This window comes from Prinia subflava, chromosome 23, assembly GCF_021018805.1.
Source record: "Prinia subflava isolate CZ2003 ecotype Zambia chromosome 23, Cam_Psub_1.2, whole genome shotgun sequence".
Taxonomy (NCBI): domain Eukaryota; kingdom Metazoa; phylum Chordata; class Aves; order Passeriformes; family Cisticolidae; genus Prinia; species Prinia subflava.
Genome location: NC_086269.1, coordinates 4,786,065 through 4,799,589, shown reverse-complemented (window position 1 = coordinate 4,799,589; position 13,525 = coordinate 4,786,065). Strand labels below are relative to the sequence as shown.

The 13,525-nt window shown below is 47.6% G+C and overlaps 1 protein-coding gene across 5 annotated transcripts in view; it reads left to right on the top strand.

Annotated features, from left to right (window-relative positions):
- KCTD20 (potassium channel tetramerization domain containing 20) overlaps positions 1-13,437 on the top strand; it is a 30,394-nt gene extending 16,957 nt beyond the window's left edge. For 4 of the 5 annotated variants that reach the window (XM_063418487.1, XM_063418484.1, XM_063418485.1 and 1 more), the window contains 7 exons: positions 4,439-4,635; positions 5,271-5,550; positions 6,581-6,683; positions 7,192-7,312; positions 8,240-8,437; positions 8,877-8,987; positions 10,348-13,437. In XM_063418487.1, the coding sequence (XP_063274557.1) occupies positions 4,488-4,635; positions 5,271-5,550; positions 6,581-6,683; positions 7,192-7,312; positions 8,240-8,437; positions 8,877-8,987; positions 10,348-10,640 (1,254 nt within the window). In that variant the 5' untranslated portion in view covers positions 4,439-4,487 and the 3' untranslated portion in view covers positions 10,641-13,437. The remainder of the gene's footprint in view (positions 1-4,438; positions 4,636-5,270; positions 5,551-6,580; positions 6,684-7,191; positions 7,313-8,239; positions 8,438-8,876; positions 8,988-10,347) is intronic. The other variant, XM_063418483.1, reaches the window with a different exon arrangement.
- Positions 13,438-13,525: the final 88 nt, after the last annotated feature.

The following is a 13,525-nucleotide window of genomic DNA, read 5'->3' as shown; positions in this document are numbered from 1 at the left end:
AAAAAAATTAAAATCCCAGCCTTTCTCTGGCTGGAGGAGCTCTTTGTCTGATCTTTAGTACTGAACTTTGCTGCTCCTGAGTGTCCAGCTCCCACAGTCCAGCTGTGAGGCTTCAGCTCCTCTGTGGGCTGGTCCTCACCTGATCCTTCAGCATCCGAGCACACAAACAGGTCACAGAGAAGGGCGCCTGTTCACCTCTGAGCCATTCTGTAGCACCAGCCAATTTACACTTGCCAGAGGGTGGAAACGTGCGTGGAAGGAGCCCTCTAAGGTGACCTGGGAGTGTTTGTGCTGCTGCTGCAGGGCCAGGGAGCCGAGCAGTGAACGTACTCCAAGTCAGAGTAACACCTGAGTAGGCAATGGGGCTGCTCTCATCCTGAGGATCAGCTCTGCCTCTGTGTCCCTGTTTTCTCTCATAAAACGCTTCCCTGCAGTGCTTCCCAGGGCTCTTAGGAGCAATGAGCAGTTCATATTTGTAAAAAGCTTTGAAGCTGAATGGTGCTAATTATTATTTATAGGCATTCATTCTCACCACGGGTAGTTCTCCTTGATCCTGGGTATGAAAGGAAACCAGGACATTTGTAAGCTGGTCAGGCAGGAGTTTGGCCTTGAAGTCTTTATGTACTTGTTTCCCCACTGGGTTCTGGGTGTGTTTGCAATATATTTGTCACATTAAATGACCAGTTTGGGGATTTATTGTACCAACCAGATGTGCCAAAAGATTTTTTTTCTCATTTCCTTTAATTCTCCTGACACACTACGTGCAGGATTTTGGCATGCCAGGAGGGGCCAGGAGACAGGGAAATGCCATCAGCCTGAGCTGGGTCGGATGATCAGCAGGACTGGATGTTCCACTTCCAGGAAAGTCAGATCTTATGCTTGGGAGAACCACCACCTTGCAAGGAGCAGCTGTTTTTAGCAGGTTTTCTTGGTGCTCAGCTTCATGTAACAGAAAAGAAGTAGGAGAAAGGTGTCAAACAGCCGGGGCATTTTTTCCCTGCCAATCCTGCTTAGCAGATAAGGCAGCAGAGGAGGGGGAATGACAAAGGGAAATTGGTGTGTTGTAGTTTCTATCATCAGTGTAACTGATGATAGTTCTGTAAATAATTTCTGACCTGCTGTAGTCAAGGACTCTGCTGAAAGGTGTGCAGGGTCTCTGCATTTAATTCAGGGCTTGAGGTGATGAACAGAGATTTCAACATTCACCCAGCCCAGTTTGGTTGTTGTGAAATTTTGTCTGTTGGTGTTTCGTGATATTTGACATCACTTAAATGGGGCTTGTAAGGCAGAGCTCTGGGGAAATTATGGAGTCTGAGAGTCCCTGAATAAAACTGCTCTTTGCCTTCGTATACTCTGCTTATTCATCTGATTTCCTGCCTAATTTCTCCTCTCTGCTGAGTAATGCATTAAATAATCAAGAGATTGTTCAGGCACCTCAAGGGGAGGTTGTTGGCAGAGCTGCAGCAATTGAGCACTCCTGGAAGAAAGAGGCCCAAGAAGTAAATTTTACACTTATCTTGTTTTCTTAATGGAGTTCTTGTCAGCTCACAGAGCAAATTCTGTTCCCTGGTGAGTGGGGTAGCACCAGCTTTGCCAGGGATATTGTTTCAACATAGGAAAGTTCATGCAGGGGGAAAAGAGTTCCTGAGCCATGACCCAATGTGGTGTCTGTTCCTCTGACCAACCTAGGCTAGTGGGAGGTGTCCCTTGGGATGCTTTAAGGTCCCTCCAACCCAGAACATTCTGGGGTTCCTCCTGACAGCCAGCAGCTCTCAAGAATGACTCCCCTTTAGGGCTTCCCTTAGGGTTAGGGTTATGATTGTGTATCTGCTTGACAAGGGTCAATTCTTTTCCCCTTCTCAAAATACTTTTCCGTAAGTAAATCGAACTGCATTTTAAAAAACAGGCTTTGTCTTTCAGTGCAATTACCAAATTTTAAAGCACTTTGGTTCAGATTACAGATTGCAGAATGTTCTGAGTTGAAAGGGACCCACAAGGATCATTAAGTCCAACTCTTCAGTAAATGGCCCATGCAGGGATTGAATGTACAACCTTGGTGTTATCAGCATTGTGCTCCAGCCAACTGAGCTAATCTCAGAGTCACAACATACAATGTAATAATTCAGTAAATGTGTTCGAAATCACAATATTAGTTGTATAAATACTTTAACATTTGCAGTCTTGAAAATTCCATTTCCTCACAATAATTACAGTGCTATGAAACAGGAGTATAGTTGACTTTTTGTTCCACTGGACATTGTCAGTTCTGGAACTGATTTAAAGGCTTGATGGGATGGGGAGAGTTTGGCTTTCTTTGCCTTTAGGGTATTAGGTATTTAGGGTATTTAGGTTTTAGAGTATGTGGGGTTTCATATTCAGATTTCCCTCCACACCCCTGTGTCCCACGGCCCAGCACTGCTGGAGTTTCTACCACCCCTTTGCTGCTCTGACACATGGGAGAGGAGGGCAGAGGATTGCTCAGGTTGTTCACACTGTTTGTGTTTTGTTCAGGTAGAAGATTTGTTCTTGTGTGACCACATCCAGCCCACTTAAGATGTGAGGAAAGGTTCTTCCCCCAGAGGGTGCTGGGGCACTGATCAGGCTCCCCATGGAATGGGCACAGCCCCGAGGCTGTCACAGCTCCTGGGACAGGCTGGGATTGTTGGGCTGTCTGTGCAGGGCCAGGAGCTGCACTCAGAGATCCCTGTGGGTCCCTTCCAGCTCAGGATATTCCACGATTCTCCCTGGAGGGTGCTTGGTCACACAGTTCAGTTGTGGGTGGTCCTGTGAGCAGTGGGGACATGGACTCCATACTGATGTTCTCCTCTAACTCAGGATATTCCATGAGCCTGTTCCCAGGTACAAGGCAGCATTCCCAGGGATTTCTGGTGGGACTGCTGAGGGGTTTCTCCAGGGCCCAGGCAGCCAGGACAGGAAAGCAGCCTGGGAGGTGTGGGGAGAGGGGATGTTCCCACACTGGCTATTTTGGTGAGAGCAGAGGCAGTGCTCCGGGTGCTGTTCAGGTTGCTGGGACTGAGATGACCCCTGGGGGCTCCTTGTGCCACTGTGCTGCCAGCCAGAGCCTTTAAAAAAAGAAATGATTTTGTTGTTGCCAAAAATCTTCCTTTGGATGACCATCACATGATGCATAAGCAGCAGATTTTCTAAAAATATACAGATATAATAATGCTGGCAACTTAGAATTGGGTTTACAGAACAAAAGGAATGAATTGTTACTCCTTTTTAAAATTCTCATTAAGAATAAAATGCATAATTCAGACTGCCAGCAACAGTGGGCTTAAAACCCACCACTGAACTTCTCATTAAGGCCTTCACCCTCAGCAGGTGCTGGCCAGAAAACCCAGCAACTCTGACTTGGCATTTTGCTGTTTTATGAGTGCTGTTTTATTTGCTTTGTCTCTGCCACGGCAGAGTTCTGCCAGGCGTCAGAGATGGCACCCGCAGGCCCTGCAGTCTTCATTCAGCCAAGGAAAAGACACAGGACAATTGTCCTGCAGGGGGGAAATTGGAAAAATTCATTAATGAGGAAATTGGTGTTTTATGTTTGAGACAGTGAAAGGAAAACACTTGAAGCCAAGAAAGGAGAGCTGGTTCTTATCCAGGGCAAAACAAATGCCAGAAGGAATGAGGGAAAGAGACAGCAAAGAGATCTGATCTGTTAGGAGATACAAAGGAGGGAAGGAGGTCTTCAGGATAGAAGGGGGAAGGAATTTTGCTTGGAATAAAAGAAGCTATGTCTCTGCATATGCTGGAAGAGCATCCCAGATCTGAGTGGCAGTGGTTAGAGCCTCGTGTGTGGGGCTGCTCCAGCCATGGCTGTTCTGCACTGTGCAAGTGTTTGCTGTGGGGCTGTGGTGGGTTGAATACTGGGGGAAGCACTGTGTGACAGCATGGCAGAAATCAGGAGGAAAGAACCAAACCCAAGCAATGACTGGGAGCAGGGAACCTCCTGGTCAAACCTCAGAGTGGTTAAGAGGCAATGCCTGAGCTGTTAGCTGGGAAAATGTTGTATTTCAGGCTGTAACCATGTTATGCAGCTCATTTGGCCAGGACTGGGAGTCAAGAATACAAACATTTTTAAAGGTTTGTAGATGTCTGGAGGAGTTGCCAGAAAGGTATTTGCAGGAACACACATGATCTAAAGACATCAGTGGCTTTAGACTTAGCTTTAAAAAAGTGAAGATCTGTAGATTAAATAGATTAAATAGACCCCTGATTACTTTAAAAGCTTTTTTTCCTCTCTTCCCAGGTGAGGGTAGGGGCATAACTAGCACCATAAGCCTCTGAAACACAGTTAAATACCTGAAGAAATGCCTTTTGAGCCCGAGGGACCTTGTTTGTGGTAGCAGATACAGGGATTTGAACTTCATTGCTTGGGAGTTTCTTCCAAAACTAACAACCTGGATTGTCTCTCCAGCTCTTCTCTTAGGAAACGCCACCAACTCCTCACAGCACGGAGGCCCAGCATGAATGGCAACTGTGCAGGGGGCACAGACTGGTTGAGAAATCCAGACTCCAGTTGTCCTGTGGAAAACAGAACTGCAGCAGCCCATGAGTCAGATGAAAGTTCTGTGGTGTTAGGAGGTCACAGCCCTGCAGTTCCCAGGACTGAGGGTAAGGATAATGCCCTCAACCTTGTAATCTTTCAGGGGGTTTATTGTTTGGGCTTTAAGGGGTGTTCTGTTTTGGAAAATGTTCAGTGACACAGGGCACTTTGCACTGGGGAGTATGTGCCCTGCCTGTGCCAGGTGCTCCAAAGGACACAAGTTCACAGCAGAGTTCAGGTTCTTGGCAGGACCATCCCACAGGAACACCCTGCTCAGCCTGGGGCTGTCCCTGATCGGATTCACTGCAGGCTCTGGGCAGTCCTGTGTGCCCACCACAGACTGGCACTGGGCACTGCTGCTCACACCCCTCTGCTGAGGTGTGTGCTGCTGCCCAGCTTCCTGCAGTCCTGCCAGCTGGATCTGTATTTCTGGCCTTGTTTGGTTCCTGTGTCCTGCCCTTTGCACCTGAATCCATCTTGCTTTAACAAAGAACATTGAGCACCGTGGCTCACCAAAACATCCAGCTGCTGGTTCAGTTCAATAACAGCCTAGTTTTATATCGTGTAACATCACTCTGAAAGTTATGGCATCCTTAATTATTGCATGACTCAGTTTTCTCATTTCAGTAGGAAGTGTTACTATGAAATTATGTTTTTCAATAAATCCTGTCCTCCCTTTGCAATGTTTGTTTGTGTCCCTCAGGTTTGGATTCTGAATGCCGACACAACACTTGCCCAGTAAGTCCCCAGATCAGTAACATGCTGTCTGCTCCTGAAGAACCTCACAACTGCCATATCCCAGATGGAAGTAAGAGACAGCTGGAATATTTTAATACCCAGGAACGCCACGGGTGCTGTGCATTGTCTTCAAGCAGCAGCTCCCAGACAGTAGCTCCAGAGAAAGTGACCCTAGTGGTGGATGGCACCCGCTTTGCAGTGAATCCCCAGATCTTCACTGCTCACCCTGACACCATGCTGGGAAGGTGGGTCACTTCTCTTACCTTCAAGGTACCTCAAGACAGTCTAGATTTTTTTTAAATGGAATAAACATGTATTGTTTGTTTTGTGATCTCATCTATACACATGGTGACCTCAGTCAGAGTTTGGCTGTGAGTGAGGCCCAGAAGACCTGACCAGATGGAGAGTTGGTAATTCTCTAGATGAGTCTCCCTTTGGTCCACTTCCATCAAAAAATGCAGACTTCTAGCCAAAGGTGGTCTCCTTTTGCCTTCTCCCCAAGTGTTTGCCTGGTCTGTAAGCTGTCCATCTGTCCCCAGCTGATAACATTCCTCCTGAATGGGGAGTATGATAATGCTCCATCCCCTCCTGCTGCCACTCTCGATACCCTCCCAAAAGAGAAATTACTCAGCTCCTGCAGAGGGGTTGGAGGCTGTTGCTGCACCAAGAAATCCTCCTGTGCTGTACTGCCAGCACTTTCCTCCCTCTCTGACCAAAGGGTTCTGTTGGGTCACCGACCCTTGTGTAAAACAAGGCATCAAAAGCCATGTGGAGTTATCTGGTGTAGGTCAGTGCAAGGGCTGTATTGCCAGGGGATTTTCTGCCCCAGGACTGAATGATCTGTTCCTTTGGCTTGTTCCTTGGAGTGCAGTAGCCATAGCAACAGAGACCAGGCCTCCCTGAGCCGGCTCCTGTCCTTATTTACTAAGGAAGAGGTTGGAGTGGAGGTTTCATTAACTGTGTCTCTGTGTCACTGCTGGGCTTCATCACAGGATCATGGAATGGCCTCAGCTGCAAGGAACCTTAAAGCTCAGTCCATTCCACTCTCTGCCATGGCAGGGACACCTTCCACTGTCCCAGGTTACTCCCAGCCCCATCCAGCCTGGCCTTGGACACTTCCAAACTGGGGCAGCCACAGCTGCTCTGGGCACCCTGTGCCAGAGCCTCCCCACCCTCACAGAGAAGATTTTTTTTTAACCCCACTGCACCTGTTTGTCTCTGGAATAAATGCATTTCAGTGTTCTTGTGCCCTTACATTGTTCTTTACCTCCTCAGAATGTTTGGGCCAGGCAGAGAATACAACTTCACCCGGCCCAATGAGAAGGGCGAGTACGAGATCGCGGAGGGGATCAGCTCAGCCGTGTTCCGCACCGTGCTGGTAAGGGCAGCTCTGCAGCTGGGGAGGAGAGAAAGGAACAATCTGCTTGTCACATGTGCACAGCTGAGCCAGCTCCAGGCAGCTGCACTCCCTGGGACATTCTGGTTTTGTGTTTTGCATTGTGATTTCTAAAGAAAAAAAAATATAGCAGACTTTGGTGTAAGACCACACTTCAGATATTTGCTTCTGTTGCCTTTTACCTTTTCTCTGTCCTGCTGTTGTAATTCCTGAGCTGTATCCTGACCTTGTGTTTGCATATAAATACATATTGCCTATGAGATGTTATGAAACCCTGTGTCATGGAGAAGTTTTAACTGGAGCTCATAATTTATCAGACCCTAGAGGATCTGCAAAAAGATGTAGCTTCTCAGACAAGCAGGGCTGTTTTACTGTATACAGAGCTATAAATAGTGTCAGTATCTCTCCAATATTAGTAAAAAAATGAGGAATTATCATAGTCTAAAATATTCTTAATTTTTCTCTCCAAAAACTGTCCATTTATTCACAGGATTATTACAAAACTGGAATCATTAACTGCCCTGATGGGATTTCCATCCCAGACCTTCGAGACACGTGTGATTACCTCTGCATAAACTTTGATTTCAACACAATCAAATGTCAAGATTTAAGTAAGTATGGAGAGAAATCAGCTCTTAGGAGATCATCTCCAGGGCGTTCAGCACTCTGATCCTGATTCAGTGCCGTTTTTAATCTTGTGCTTTAGTTTAAGCATGAACATGTGGATTTTACTGGGGCTCAAGTTGCATTTAAACAGCTTTCTTTTGGCTGGTTCAGTCCAAAGTGAAGTGACCGAATCCTTCAGAACACAGGCACTTTGCTCCAAAAGCAAATTATAAACATTTTAGTCTCTTTTTCTAGCAGGCTGAGCAGAGCTTGCTGTCACTGCCAACAAAATGAAGGCTAAAAGCAGGATTGTAACCCCTATCCAGAATGTACCTGAGAATCATGAATAATTTAAGCTAAAGGCTGATGGGCAGAGCAGGAACCAAGGATGCCAAATCTGGAAAGTGGTAGAATTCCTGGTCATGAAGGGATTTGATAGGGAGCAGCTGTTTGGTGGGCATGCTGGCAAAAAGAAGTACTTTTAACACAGGCAGGTCTGTGAAAGGCACTTTACCGAAATGGGGTGTGTGGTATCATAACACAGGCTGTGGGTGGAATTTCCTGCCCTGTTCTTTGGTGAGTGATCACAGAGAAGGCAGCAAAATGTATTTTCAAGGGCAGAAGTTGTTGCTGGAAATTCAAGTATCATAATGAATTAATTATTCAGTCTGTTACTGTTTCAGTGTATTGATTTGAGCTTGGTGGGTTTTAATGGGAATGGAATGGTTCTGCAGTGCAATTTGCATCCCATTTGAAATGCAGTCTGCACTTCTGACTTTGCCAGTTCTGGATCTGGAGGCTGTCAGTGTGTCTGAACATATGTTGAGCATTTTGTCTGAAGAAGAGTTCTGGCTGTGCTGTTGGATCTGGGAAGTGCAGAGCTGAGCTATTTTCATGCTGTAGCAATGCCCCTGTGATGTGTGCCTCCCCAGGTGCTCTGTTACACGAGCTCTCCAACGATGGGGCTCACAAGCAGTTTGACAGCTACCTGGAGGAGCTGATCCTGCCCATCATGGTGGACAGCGCGAGGAAGGGGGAGCGGGAGTGTCACATCGTGGTGCTGACCGACGAGGACACCGTGGACTGGGATGAGGATCATCCCCCTCCCATGGGCGAGGAGTATTCACAAAGTAAGGGCTCTGCACTCTGTTCCACACACACCCAGCCATAAGGAAAGGACACATTCCCAAGCTGGCTTCCTCCAGGAGCAGATGCTGGCACGTGGAGCCGTGATTTGTGTGCTCTGTATGAGCTGGTGCTGCTGGAGGCAGGATGCCTGGCTAGTTAGAACTGATCCCAGCACTCACTGCACTTTTCTTTCTGTTTCTGCCTCCCCCTCAGCCTTTTCCTGGCTCCTTAGTGAGGGAATAGTCTTTGCTTTACACTCCTATCACCACCCAGTCCATCGAGACTGTGATGTGCATCTCTGCCCTCCCACAAGGAAATGCAATTAATCCCAGTGAGGAAAACAGACACCTGAAGTAATTCTTGGAATCCACACCGGGCTTCTGGCACAGCAGGGAGAAGGTTCCTCTTTGTGGATTCTAATCACCCCTTTTATTTCTCAAGTCCTTTACAGTTCCAAGCTGTACAGATTCTTCAAGTACATCGAGAACCGGGACGTGGCAAAAGCTGTGTTGAAGGAGCGGGGCCTGAAGAACATTCGCATTGGCATCGAAGGTAAATGCTGCTTCACAAGGTAAATGCACAGCCAGGTCACTCCACAGTCAGTAAAGCCTGATTTCTTCTGGACTCCAGGCATTTCCTTGTTTACTCTCTGTTTTACACTTATCTTTACAAAACCAGTTAAAATTTAGCATGTTTTTCCTTGACCTCTACCGTGTTCCACTGAAATTGGCCAGGGGGCTTAAAAGTTAAAGGAAAGTACATGTACAAGAAAGACTTGTCTCCTTAGGAATGAGTAAACAGGAAATGGCAGTCAAATGCTTCCACCTGCTGATCCAAGGATTCCCTTAGGGAGCTTAGAGAATGCTGGGCCCTGTCCTGTTATTTTTATAGTAGCTGTGTTTGCTCATAGAATGGCTGGTGCTGTGCAGCACCTGCAGACTGACTACACACAGTGCTGCACCCTCTTTGCAGAGAATCATGGATTTAGGTTGGAAAAATACTCTGAGATGATTGAGTCCAACCATTAGCCCAGCACTGCTAAGCCCACCACATCCACACATCTTTTAAATCCTTCCAGGGAGGGGGACTCTACCACTGCCCTGGACAGCCTGGGCCAGGCTGGGCAACCCTGGTGAAGGAATTTTCCTAATATCCAATCTAAACCCCTCCAGCACAGCTTCAGGCTGTTTCCTCTTGTCCTGTCCCTGTTCCTGGGAGCAGAGCCTGACACCCTTCTGACTGCCCCCTCCTGTCAGGGAGTTGTGCAGGGCCACAAGGTGCCCCTGAGCCTTCTTTTCTCCAGGCTGAGCCCCTTTCCCAGCTCCCTCAGCTGCTCCTGGGGCTCCAGCCCCTTCCCAGCTCCATTCCTTTCTCTGGACACACTGCAGCCCTCAATGTCTTTGTTGTGAGGGGGCCAAAACTGAATGCGGTGCTCAAGGTGCCTCAGCAGTGCCCAGCACAGGGGGACAATCACTGCCCTGGGCCTGCTGGGCAGGCCATGGCTGGTACAGCCCAGGTGCCCTTGGCCTTGTTGCCCGCCTGGGCTCATGTTCAGCCTTGACTCCTCATTTTCTCCCCACATAACCTCGCAACTTCCTCATAATCTTCCTGATTTATCTGCCCCTTTTCCCTTCTCATCCTCACTGCCTCATCTTTTGGCACACGGGGCTGACCTGCTCCTGGAACTTTACGTTTTCCTTCTGGAAGGATGTCCAGCCTTCCAGAACACCTTTGCAGGGGAAAAGAGACAGTCTTTAGCAAGCCAATAATGCTAAATGTGCAATCTGAGCATTTGTTTACTGATTTGTACACTGACCCCACAGTTCACTCCTCCCTGGATGTTCTGGAATCCTGTTGTCCCTCTGTGAGTCAGAAAGGTGCAGTGGAGCTGAGTGTCTGTCTGTGTTTCCAGGGTACCCCACCTGCAAGGAGAAGGTGAAGAGGAGGCCGGGCGGCCGCTCCGAGGTGATTTACAACTACGTGCAGCGGCCCTTCATCCAGATGTCCTGGGAGAAGGAGGAGGGCAAGAGCCGCCACGTGGATTTCCAGTGCGTTCGCAGCAAATCCCTGACAAACCTGGTCACGGTGGGGGATGATGTCTCAGAGGACCACGAGGTTATCATGCATCACCCCCCACAAGTGGATGAATTGGACAGGCTGAACGCCCCCTTCTCCCAAATGGTCGTTAACGATCTGCCGGATTAGCGAGGCTCAGGCTGGAGAACCCTGCTGGATGTGGGAACCTCTCGCTGTAGTTTCAGCCCAGCTGATGGGACACAGACTCCTGCAAGGTGTTTTATCCTCGTTTGTGCTCTTACTACGTTGTCCTATTTCAAGCATGTTAATAAAGAGCCACACTCCATAGTCTTAATTGTGCAATCAAAAGCAACGTCTCCTCAGACAGAAAGAAATGACCTGTTGTTTCTACTACAAAGGCTTCTGGATTGTGGGTGCTGAATATTTTATCTAAACTTCTGAAAGAAGAGCACAAGTGTGTAGAAACGTCTTGTTTGACATGAGAGAGGAAATTCAGGGCCTGTCAAGACAAAGCTTTCCTTTACCATTAGGCACAGCTTTGTTTGGCTGTGAGTTACAGAGGAGTGAACATCAAAGCAGGACTGATGATATTCTATATCAACCAGCAGAAATGTAGCACATCGTGACAGCAAAACCCTGAGCATGGAGAAATCTGTTTGCACTGCCACCTGGCTTTGGATCCAGCGTGGTGTACTGCTGCCCTAGGGAAGGAGGAACCAGTTCCATAGGAAGCATGCCTGCTCCCAGGAATTCCCCATCTGTACTTCTCCGTGAGGTGGAGTCATTGTTTTTAGGGATGTTTTCTGTTAAGTTCAGTAAAATAAGTAGATCATGCTGAAGGAAAACCCAAAAGTGACTGTAGCTGATATTTTACCAATAAAATAAATCTCTTAATAGCCAAATAGATGTAAGAAGCTTTCTGGAGGTGACTGTGCATACTGAAGACTTTGAGTTGTCTTCTCCATTCCCCTGCTAAGACAAATAAAGCCAGTGGAGGAGATCCCATTTTACTACCTGAGTAAAATCTTAGAATTGCTGTAGACTCTCCAAGGAGCTGCTAGCTTTAAAAAGCCAGCTGCTTTCTTCCCAATTTGGACCTGACTGGACTGTTTTGCTGTCAGGCAGGTAAGAAATACCAGTAGTAAACCAGCCCTCAGTAGAGAAAAATGCACATACCTGGGAACAACTCTCCTTTGCTTCTCTGAGTGTATTATCCTGATTTATGTAAGGCTCTGGGGATTTGGATTCAGGGCCAACAAAGCTGTGACTGTAAGAACAGGCACACTCCAGGCTGGGTTAGCTCAGGTGGATTGGAGCAGCACTGAGTTCCCTGTGGGAGTTCTGTGTAGGAGCTGGCTTAACCCCTGATGAGCACACAGCGAGTTCTGCACTGCCCCAGCCGAGCTGAGGGCACCCAGCTCTGTGTACCCAAACCAGAGATTTTAAACGTGGTGCTGGTGCAAAGAAAAGCTGAAACCATCCAAGGAGAAAGAGAGGGACAGAGCTGCTCACAAAGCTGGGCAAGGCAGTGCTGCTCTGGCAAAGGTGTTGAAACCTGGATTGCATGGGTGTTGAGTTACCTGGTCTTGGCAAAACTGAGGTGTGTGTATCAGTCTGGCCCTAGAAAGTTTAATCCTTTTTTTGGCAGGGCTGCAACATAAGCAAATTTGTTTTGTTCTTCTGACTGCCAAGAGCATGGTGGATTGAGCAGTGAAGTTTGCTGCTGGTTGCTGGTTGGTGTTTGTGGTTTTCAGTGCAAGTAACATAATGAGATCAAGCAGAAAATTTTGGTTGCAAGTAACAAATCTCTGCCAAGGCACATTTTAGTTTCCATTCGTATGGACACAAGTTCCATTCTCTCAGTGTTTCCATTCTTAGTTTCTTTCCCAAGTGCAGCAAGTAGATCTCTTCTAAAAAGAAGTGCCTATTGGAAGATTTCAGGACCTCCTAAGAGTCCCAGGTGTTCAGATGCCCAAATTCCACTGGGCTACTTTTGAAAACTCCTCCCTGTGTGTCATTGGATCAGTAAAGAGAAGTGTCCTTCGGTGCCTGCACAGAGCTGGGGCGATGTGCAGACACTCCAGTTTTGCTCCAGATGAATTGCTGTTTGTGTGGTAGGGAAAGAAGGACCATGAACCTCCACCAGGGGCCAGAGCAGCCCCACTCCCTGCCTTGCTGATGAGCTGCTCCTCGGGACAGACAGAAGCACTGGTGAGCCCAGCAGCGGTGGAACTTCTCCCTAGGCCCCAAGTGCCCAGCAGTGCTGGCCCCCAGGCTCTGTGATTGTGTTTTCCAGTGTCTATTTACTTCCCCAGCAGTGTCAGGTTTAAGTAACTGAGTGTTGGTTGCCCAGCTGAGCTGGAATTGGAGGTTCCACACGTCCTGCTCTAAGGACTGAAGTGTGGCTGCTGTTCAGAGCTCCTCAGGACGGTGTCAAGGCATCAGTGCTGAGGATTGCACCTCAAGGCACCTTTTGGGACCTGACAGCTCAAGTACCATGTCCAGCCAAACCAAATCCCACCCAGTGTGTCCCTGAGCCCAGGGTCAGCTCAGCCTCGGGAAGGACTCAGTTTATTCAACTGCACCAGGCCCTCTTGGGAGTTACAGGCTGTCAGTGCCTGTAGGGGCTTGTGGTTCCCTGTGCAATCAACTGGACCTTCAGCATGGGATGGACATTATCCAGCTCCCGTGATTTCCAGGCAGTTTTTACCACTTACCCACTGTAGTTTATTGGCTTTCCCAAGTAATTATTCATTTTGGATTTTAAATTTTGTTAGTAGAGTGAGTTCCATTGGAACACTGAATCAAATTTTAAAAGTGTTTGCTTTTCCTCCTCTCACAGTCACCTACTTCAAGTACAAGGTCAACTTTTGTCTTACTCTAGATGTACTGAAGTGCTCCTGTGCTGTGTATGAACCCCAGATGTATGGTTTCTTTTCTGTATTAAAGTATAAATTATATGTGACTTCTTTGGCTCCTCTAAAAATGGTTTTAAATGTGGAGTAGAAGAACAGGCAGGGCATAGAGAGCTACAAGATTTTGTTTCCTTGCTT